General features: G+C 32.4%; 1 protein-coding gene across 1 annotated transcript; it reads left to right on the top strand.

The window, feature by feature from the left end:
• The first annotated feature begins 2,764 nt into the window (after nt 1–2,764).
• Nucleotides 2,765–10,879, top strand: LOC123657880 (collagen alpha chain-like). Its single transcript, XM_045593375.1, has 9 exons — nt 2,765–2,799; nt 3,158–3,177; nt 3,334–3,373; nt 3,573–3,784; nt 5,504–5,534; nt 5,930–6,010; nt 9,070–9,245; nt 9,979–10,185; nt 10,600–10,879. Exons 3-9 carry the CDS (start codon nt 3,346–3,348, stop codon nt 10,765–10,767), a joined length of 903 nt encoding a protein of 300 aa, XP_045449331.1. The 5' UTR covers nt 2,765–2,799; nt 3,158–3,177; nt 3,334–3,345; the 3' UTR covers nt 10,768–10,879.

Below are 10,879 nucleotides of genomic sequence, written 5' to 3'. Positions count from 1 at the left end.
ATTTAAATTTAATATTTTGTTTATTTTCAATTGTAACAGTATTTATGGCGACTAGAAAACAAGTCAAGCTTAGCCATATCATGTATCTAGACTAGATCAGGACAGAATGAGGCATGCCAGATCCGGTAAGCCCTATTAGGACCAGGCCTGGTTCAGATAAGGATAGCCTGATGTAAAATATAACCAAGTATGGTAAGTCATACTGGATTAGGACCGGGTCTGGTCCAGATAAGGATAGACTGATGTAAAATACAATCAAGTATGGTAAAGCATAACTTCGTCAGGACCAGGTCTGGTCCTGATAAGGATAGCCTTAAGTAAAAATAATGTAATCAAGTATGGTAAGGCATACTGGATCAGGGCCAGGTCTAGCCTAGATAAGGATTCAAAAAAGTGGCAAAATTTGGCAGATTTCAAAGAATTTTTTAATTTTATTTTAAATACGGTGTTTATATGTAGAATACTTAGGTATAAAGTTATTTATTCTTTTATTATTGGTTATGCATTTATTATTATATGCAGTCTAAACTGATCGAAAAATAGCTCACGTAATATACCTATTAGTTCCTATATTAGATATTATTATGTAAAAATAAATAGTAATTTGTGGCTTAAGCATAATTCACATTTATAAGTATAGATATGAAAGTAATATATTAACTCATAATAATATTTCGTAATTGTTATAAAAACGTATTATAGGTGTACTAGATCGTTCAATAAGTCCCGAGACTAACCTGGAAATGGCGCATATATTAAAAACTCTTTTGATTTTTAAAAAGCACTGGCTATCAATACAAGAATATGTGTCAAATTTTTAAAAATGGAATAATAAAATTATTGATTTTGAAACATTTAAGTGACGCTACGGTTGTAATTTCGATACAATGGAAAAAAACGAGTTTCGCGTGTTAATAAAACATTGTTTTTTAATAGGAAAAAATACCGTTGAAGCACAGCAATGGCTTATAAAATGTTATGCAGGATCAGCTTCCTCTAAAGCAACCATTTGTCGGTGGTATACCGACTTCAAACGCGGTCGCATGGACACCAATGATGGGGAACGCTCAGGTCGTCCAAATGAAGCAGTGACTCAACAAAATATTAACCAAGTCCTCAAAATCGTATTGGAAGATCGGAAGGTAAAAGTGCGAGAGATAGCTGAGATAGTGAAGATTTCAGCTGGTAGTGTTTTCACTATTTTACATAAAAATTTGGCCATGAAAAAGCTTTTTTCTAAGTGGGTGCCGCGTTTGCTTACAACTAATCAAAAGGAACAACGTATCAATGATTCAGAGCGATGTTTGGCGCTGATGAATCATAATAAAAAGCATTTTTTACGTCGGTATGTAACAATGAATGAAACCTGGATATACCATTTCACTCCGGAATCCAATCGGCAGGCAGCGGAGTGGAGAGCGGCTGGTGAAAGCCGCCCGAAGCGTCCAAAGACTCAGAAATCGGCCGGTAAGGTTATGGCGTCTATATTTTGGGATGCGCATGGAATACTTTTCATCGACTACCTTGAAAAGGGGCAAAATATAAATAGTGACTATTACATGTGCTTATTGGAGCGATTGAAGTACGAAATTGCGGATAAACGGCCTCACATGAACAAAAAGAAAGTGGTGTTTCACCAGGACAACGCGCCTTGTCACAAGTCCGTGAGAACGATGGCCAAAATTAACGAATTAGGCTTCGAATTGCTTCCTCATCCCCCTTATTCGCCAGACTTGGCCCCCAGCGATTACTGGCTGTTTGCAGATCTCAAAAAAATGCTTCAGGGTAAGAAATTTGACTCAAATAGTGAAGTTATCGCAGCAACGGAGGCTTATTTTGAAGCCAAAGACAAATCGTTCTACACATATGGGATAGAAAAGTTAGAAAAGCGTTGGAGGGACTGTATCGCTCTTGGAGGAGACTATGTTGATGAATAAAAATTAATTTTATAAAAAAGACCTTTTTTTAGTACTTAGTCTCGGGACTTATTGAACCACGTGTTAACGTTGTTTGAGAATTACAGATTTATATGATTTGTTTTAATTATGAACGTAACAAAATATAATTTTACTATTTTTAAATGTGACATAATTTTTCTTCTACACTGTAGTTACATCTTTTTTCTATAATATTCCAGTAGTTACTTATTAGACTTAGATGTAATAACTTAACCGTAACAAACAACTCACTTTATAAATAAGCATTCGTTCTATCGCCAGCAATCCCTCGTAACAAGTATGTTATACTTAATTTTCGTTGCAAAATATAATATATATTGTACATTTTTACAGAGCCTCCTCAGACGACGAAGGCACCTTTGGTATTGGTAATATACACGAGTTTCTTTAAATATCTACTCTTTAAAATAGAAAACAAGGTTTTTTCTATATATTTTTTTACAGCTCGTTGGGAAACGTCGTAGCAGGCTATAAAACTTCACGCTTGGATCCCAAGATTATCTATTATTATAATTGTAATCTTCTGCATTTGTCTAATTATCTATACTAATATTATAGAGAAAAGATTTGATTGTTTGTTTGTTTGCATTGAATTGGCATCGAAACTACTGATATACTACTACTGTGTATTATAATTTTTAATTTTGAAATGTTTGTTAAATACCACCGTGCAAAGCCGGAGTAGGCTGCTAGTTTAAATAAACATATTTTATACTGTACAATCAATTACATAAATAACTTTTAATAAAAATAAATTTGTTTAAAATTTTGCGCTTAATAACTCTTTTATTATTCCTCCAGGTATCCGGGTACATAGACAAGCTAATCAAAACAGAGCTGAGTAAGTTATTTTTATTTGGGACACCTTTAGCCATCCATATATATACGTATAGCGTTAATTTGTTACTTTATAAGTTTAACTAAATAAGATTGTCAATATTTCAAGAGATATCAACCATCGAACCTTTGAAAAAAGCAATAAAAAATCGTTTTTTTCTTAAATTAAGAAAACAAACGTGTTATTTGTTTGTTACTGAAAACACTATCATTGCTGTGGAGAGATGAATTTAATAAAAATCCCTTTATAAAAACCATGTTGCAATTTTTAAAAATATGTCAAATTATAAATATAACATACTTATATGGTCTTAGCGTTAGTAATTTAGTCGTATTTTATAACAAAATTCTTTTTTTTCCAGATGGATGTGACCTTAAAATTGTGAGTAAATTTATAACATAAATTATATAACTATGTGTTCAAAATTATTTAAATTGTCCTTTGAAATTGTAATGCAGATTTTAATTGATAAATAGTATACAGAATATTGTGTAGGTACAATTTCGTACATACAGTATTTGTGTTATTATTTTTTAGGGTATATCTGGTATGAAAAGTTGCGGCGCTAGTTTAAAAGGTATGAACAAAATTATATTGTACTAATATTTATTAATGTAAAGTTAGTCAATGATGTTATATAATGCAAATAGTTACTGTAAAATTTTAAAGCGTGCTATGTCTAACGACAAGGTCTGCCTACAAGATAAGAAAAAATGCCTAATTTATATTATTATTTATCTTATATTAATTTTATATAAATTTAATGACTGACGTAGATGACAATGACGGATTGAAAGCGACTGGTACACCTGGTGAAAAGGGAATACCTGGAGAAAAAGGTAATGTAGGACCACCTGGTCCACAAGGAATAAAAGGCAATGTTGGGCCAATAGGACCCCCTGGACCAGTCGGACCTAAGGGTGATGTTGGACCAAAAGGAGAACCTGGTTCAACAGGGGCAAAAGGTGATACTGGAGTAGGGCAGAAGGTAAGACCAATTATTATTAATTATGTTATAAACATACATACATACATATAATCACGCCTCTTTCCCGTAGGGGTAGGCAGAGACCACTTCTTTCCACTTGCTACGATCCTTACATACTTCTTTCACTTCGTCCACTTTCATTATTCCCTTTATAAATGCTATTCGGTTTAGGGTATTCTTGACCTGGCCTTTTTTCAAGACGTCCCTTATTTGGTCTCGGAACGTCCGCCTAAGTCTACCACTTACACACACTTTTTTCGTCAATCGTTCTTCATTCATTCCCTCGACATGACCAAACCATTGGAGCATACCTTTCTCAATTTTTGTCACTACATCTTCTTTCAGACCATTACGTTTCCTTATGTCACTATTTCTTATCCTGTCACTCAGTTTAACTCCTATCATAATTCTTAACGCTCTCATCTCAACTGCATTTATTCTGCTTTCATGTTTCTTCTGCTATACCCAACTTTCACTTCCGTACATGAGTGTCGGAACCAACACCCCCTCATGCACAGCCAAACGAGCCTTGTAAGACACCTTGCGACTGCTCATAAATGAGTGCAAAGCTCCATTCACTCTGTTTCCTGCATTCACTCTTCTTTCAATATCACTCTCACACTTTCCATCTCTTGTAAACTTTGAACCCAGATACACAAACTCATTCACCTGTTCAATTTGTTCATCTCCAATCACGATATTGCAGTCTGTCACTGCCTCATCTCTTTCAAACACGTTGTTATAAACGTTCAACAACGTATTTTATAGACGTTAAAATTAATTGCTAGTTGTAGTTGCCTATAAATGGATGAGCACAGTGAAAGAGTATTTACTGTACATAAATTGTTCTTTGATTTTTTTTAATCAACGAATGAATAAAGTGAATTATTGTTTCAGATTTTAGGGAAATTCTAATCCTGAGGGGGGACAATTCGTATATAGATTAATGTAGTAGTCGACAACTCACGGAAACAGAAAGGTTTTTGACTCATTAGAACTAACGACTACAAATTTATATAAATAAATACCTATTTCAGTATTATTTGAAATTTCATCTCTAAAAGGGTTAAATATTGGTAGAAAATTTGTATGAAAGTCCATTATTTGAAAATTTTAAGCATTTATTTTTGGTGTAGTGTGATATATGGAGTAAATTTTGTTTTAAAGTTTATTGTATTCTTAAGTAATATTAGACACTGATTAAGAAAAAATATTAAAATATTATATATTGGTGGTGAATCGTGGTATTATATATAGGTAGTATGTTTGAAAAATTTTCAAGCCTAAAAAGTTTGTCCATTACATTTGATATCAGACGCAATTAATTAGTAAACAAGTATTTCAACCTTTTTGGAAATTCTTAAAGCAAATGAATTTTAAGAGTTTGTCTGTCACATCTGAGTTTAAGAGTACAAATATTTATTTTAGCCTTAAAATTACGTTTCAATTAAATAAGTATTAGCTTTTGTCGAAATTCTGGAGAGTGGAATAAGAGATCAGTTCTTATTACAAGAATTACCTAAAACTATGAGAGCACAGTTTTTCGAATAGACAGTCTGTGCTGTCGGGTATATTCCTTACGTGTAGTCTTAAACTACTGTGATGTTTTCATATGGTAATATATGAGGATCCCTGTGTAAATGTTATATTAACAGTTAATTATTGAAAATTGAATTCCGTCAACAAACATTTTATTCATACTTGTATTTTTATTTTAAGGGTGAACCAGGAAAAGATTGCAAACCTGAAGGTATGTTAAAGATTAACAAATTTTTTTAATTGAAAACTAACACGTAAAAGTTTTTCTAAAAAAGTTTGAAAGATGTTTATTACCATTGACGTAAAAAGTATTGAACTAATTATAATAAAGCTTAGTATGTACTTATGTAGATAGTTTGAGATCCGGAGTAAATTATAGGCTAATTTTAAGCCGACATTCCTATGGGATCGGAAATAACGCAGGTGGAACTGCGCTTGCGGTTATTTGGATATACATAATTATGTCAATAACTGCACCCGCAATTTCAGTACGTCCTGTTGAACCGAAAGTATTCATGGCCGTAAAAATAAAAAAAATAAAAATTATAAACAAATGTCATTTACGTTATAAATTCTAATGTACAACCTTATATTTTTCATTTGCAGGACTAGGAGATCCTGAAAGCGGCAAAGCAATATTGGGAAGTTTTTCGAAACCAGCTAAATCCTGTGAAGAAACGAATGACGGTAAGATTATGAAGTAGAATAATATTAGTGAGAATAATATATTAAAGAGCAGTAGTGTCGATGTATATAATATTAGCTGAAACCTCGATTTCATTTGGTTCGCAATTGTCATCCTTTTCACGAAATCTCTAAAATAAAACATGTACGTACCTACGAGTATACGCTAGCTTAGGATGAGTTGAGTTTAAATATTGCGTCTGACTTTTAAATTATTCGGATCTGATAAGATTTATAATGTATTAATTCCTAAACTTTCAAACCAGGCTAAAGTATTTACGAATCAATCACTAAAAAAAGAGGAATTAAAGTCGATCTAGGGAAAAATTATGTATAACTAAATACATATTTTGACTTATCGTCCCACGGAAATGACGGAATCGTCCCAAATTTTGGTATTTTATTTTATTTAGGAAACAAACTGTATAATAATACAGTAAATTAATAACATACAGCCAATAGACAAACCAACAAAGTTTCCAACAGTAAATAATTCATAAATGAACAAAAAGAACACATTAACAAGAAATAATCGATAAATCATATACAGAAATATAAATATAAATAATTCAAGCAAAACTAAAATAAACAATTAGACAAACAAAAACAAATAGGAAAATTCAATACAATCATCATTTAAATAATAAACAATTTGAGGATAACAAATAAAATTTAATACAACATTACAAAACTCAATCAAACCAACTACTGATTGAATACAATTAGGTATAATTATAATTAAATCAATTGAAATCCAAAATCATAATAGATCATTTAAAAATATTATTATTTAATGGCATTGCAATACAAACATTAATCACTTAAAGTTTTAGTTCTTTTTCTCTTTTGTTTTTAAAGTTACATTATATCAAATACAAATTATCATTAATTAATTAAAAATCAAAATAAAAACAATTTAGTTAGACAATTACAAAAAAAAAAGAAAAAATACAATAACTATCTTATAATCTTACTGTCAATAATGAAATATTAGAACACTAACAATTAGAGAGCTTTGATTCTTTTCTTAACCAATCCCAATGAAACTGAGAAACAGTCTATTTCTGCATACACTTTATTATATCGAGCACTTGAACGCTATATAAAATTGTTTTTGGCGTACATAGTTCTCGTAAGGGGAATGGTAAAAGTGGACTTACAGCGTGAAGAATTAATGGAGTATCTGAAGTTCAAGCTATGTATTTAAAAGAATCTGAGAATCTATCATATTGTTAAGCAACCTCCACAAGAATATTTGGTCTATACAAGACGTGCATCAAAATTTGTGAATCTAGTAGTAAGAATTCTCTTAAATTCACGTTGGATCTTTTCTATTTCATTATTATTATTTTATATTGAGGGTTCCATATGATTGAACCATATTCCTAAATTGGACGTACTAAAGAGTTATATAATATAATTAGGGTATCCGTGTGCTTAAAATCCCTACTAGCCCTCAGAACGAAGCAAAGAGTACGAATGGCCTTTGCAACAATGATTTCTACATGTGGTTTTAATGTTAATTTGCCATCAAGGTGTTCACCCAGATCTCTCACCTCGGAGACACGACTCAGAAGCTTTTTATTTAAGTTTTAATTAAATATAACTGGTGTTTTCTTACGCGAATATGAAATAATGTTACATTTCTTAATGTTAAGAAGCAGATGATTAGCAACACAATATTTGCAAAGTTCGTCCAAATCATTCTGCAGTAGCATGCAGTCGTTAGAGTTATTTATATTTTTATAGATTTTCGTATCATCTGCATAGAGAAGTATTGATGAGTATTTAAAAACGTGACGAATATCATTACAAACATGTTAAAAAGAAGAGATCCGATGTGAGAGCCTTGGTGGACACCTAACGTTACTGGGAAAAATGTTGAACAAAAACCTCTGATCGCAACAGCTTGGCTTCTATCACGAAGATAAGAAGATAACCAACGTAGGAGGTCGCCGTGTATACTCACTTCCTCGAGTTTAATAATTAGAAGATCGTGAGATATTTAGTCAAAAACTTTAGAGTAGCCAGTATACACGGCATCCACCTGGTAACCTTGATGCATAGCATTCGAGACGTGATGGTATACTGTCCTATTTTACATAATTTTGAAATTGTCCTTTAATCTTTAACATTATATCTATCACCGGATTTAAAAATTGGAGTAACGAGTGACTTCTTCCATATTATATAAAGTATCTTCTGCTTCAGTTTGAAGTATGAACTCAATTCGTTGGACACGAATAAAAGTTTAAGTAAGTTTCGATTAAAAGACACACAGAGACAGACCAAAAATTACATTTTTACTTCAGCGTCGATTAAAGTCTGTGCTCCAATAAAAAAGTTCAAGCTACCTTTACAGTACTAAATAAGACGTGTTACTTTTTTTATAGTATGTATTCCTGATATAGATTTCATCCAACTGTGTTTACCGATATTACTTCTTTACAACTGATAATAACTATTTAATATGAGATTGACTGTATTTTTGAACAGTTCTGGTGAATAGGGATAGGATTATCTTTGAAGTAAGTGAGGGGCCTCTCTAACCGCTGCTATAAATATGTTTCATATTTAATATGTTTCATTATACTATTTTATTTTATTTTTCATTATACTGTTATTATATTTTAACTAAGGTAGGAAATTTCCTGCTCAAAATATGGAGCAGCCTGACTAGGGAAGTACCCCGATCTTACAGAAGATCACGGTGAAATAACACTGATTTAGAGCAGTGTTGTGTTCCTGTTGTGAGTAAGGTGACCAGAGCTACTGTGAAGGGTTATGGGTAGGGACGGCTACACGCTTGCCATTCTTCTGGTGTTGCAAGCGTCAAAAAGGTACGGTAATCGCTTGCCATCAGGTGAACCGCACGCTTGTTTGCCGACCTAGTTGTATAAAAAAATATTGACGTCTCCCATTTGTCTGACTGCACGGTAGTTATTTTGTTAGCAATCGGTTACATTAGTAAGAAAATAATAATAATTATTATTATTTAATAAATGAATAAAATATTTCAATTCTTGATGTTTGCTACAGGTGATTAAAATTATTTGTTTCAGTTAACATTTATATAAATCCTTTGGACCCATTCCCAGTAATTTGCGATAGAAAAGAAAATAAAGCTTGTCTCAAAGTAAGAGAAATAGATGAAGACATTCAGAAAGCAGAAACCGTGACTTTTTCAAATAACAGTTTTTGGTTAGATGACCAGTTTAATTTGACAGCATTTTATGATGTAAGTTTTTTGATTCTTCATGGGTTAGGCATGGTTAGGGCACAGCAGGAAATTACCTGCTCAAAATATGGAGTTATGGAGCATCCCGACTGAGGTAGTACCTCGACCATATAGTAGAAAGATCATAAGCTAAATGCTAATGCTGCTCTCAAGCATTGAGTTTCTGTTGGTGAGTAAGGTAACCAGAGCTCCTGGGGTTAATTGGGAATAGGGCGCGACAACGCGCTTGCGATGCTTCTGGTTTTGCAAACGTCTATAAGCTACGGTAACCGCTTACCGTTAGGTGAGCCGTACACTTGCTTGCCAACCTAGTAAAATAAAAAAGCTACATATTTTTTGTTACATACCCAGAGGGCGGATCAAACCTATAATGCCAAAAGAGGAAACAAACTGCGCCAGCGGACTAGTCAAAATTGGTCGTGATTTCTTTTATTCAACGATGATAAATTTTTTATTTTATTCACATTAAACATGAACTTTCGAAAGTACAAAGAATAAAAACTTGATTGTGAATCAACGAAATAATGTATACAAATAATTCTAATTTGACTAAAATAAAAAGACATATTTTCTTACTTACTGAAATGAATTTAAAGTTAATGTAAAAAATATTCCAAATAAACAATAATGTTGACGAAATTGATATTTTTTCCTTTTTATTCATAATTTAGTGCACATTTAACGAGTTAGACTAAAAATGACAATAATGTGATCAAGGTAACTTCAATTTCAGTTAAAAGTATCCAGTCTATCCTACATCCTAGGTTTATCAACGAGTGTCACGCAAAAAATAAGGTATCATTGTAAAAACACCATATTAAGTAACGAACCAGATAAAGCCGTGCTGATGTTACTTTGGAACGACAAAATAGTTGGACCGGTAGCTACAAAAGAGATGCCTATGCATTACCACATACCGGAAGAAGAAAACCATTGCAAGGTTCGTTCAACGTTTAAATTATTAAAATTTATGTTGAGAATAATTGTGTTACAAACGAAAAAACCGACTTTAATACGTATACGTATATAATATACGAGTGCACAGACAAAAGAGTAAGTATAGAATAGGTAATCGAAAAAATACATTATTATTGGTAACTCAAAATCAAATTGACCACCACCACCTGATGAGGACCAAATGACAAATACCAGCTTTTGATAAAAAAAATCATCAAAATCGGTACACTTAGTAAATGCTTGAGATAGCACATTAAAAAAATACAGTCGAATTGATAATTTCCTTCTTTTTTTGAAACTCTGTTAAAAATACTGTTTAATTAAGAACCTCCTCCTGATTTTGTAGTCAGTTTAAAAGTTTACGCTGTTATTTATGTGTATGAATTAAATGTTCCAGGGTGAAGGTGATACATTGGAAACTGCTATAATAGAATTGAAGACACATTTAAACACCCGCCTGCCTGTTGTAGACTTTTATATTCAAGACATCCGTCCATCCCTTCAGCAGACAGTGTTTTTGGAATTGGTCGAGCTATGTTTTAATTATACGCCGTTAAGTGACTAAGGCGGATAAAGTTTATCCTGCGAATAAGTTACGTATATGTATACTTTAACAGCAGGAGGTAGAATAGGCTATTGGGACCTATCTCACCTCAATTAATAAACTACCAATTCTT

Source organism: Melitaea cinxia, chromosome 11, assembly GCF_905220565.1.
Source record: "Melitaea cinxia chromosome 11, ilMelCinx1.1, whole genome shotgun sequence".
NCBI lineage: Eukaryota > Metazoa > Arthropoda > Insecta > Lepidoptera > Nymphalidae > Melitaea > Melitaea cinxia.
The sequence above is the reverse complement of the archived record's forward strand: the minus strand, read 5'-3'. Positions and strand labels throughout refer to the sequence as shown.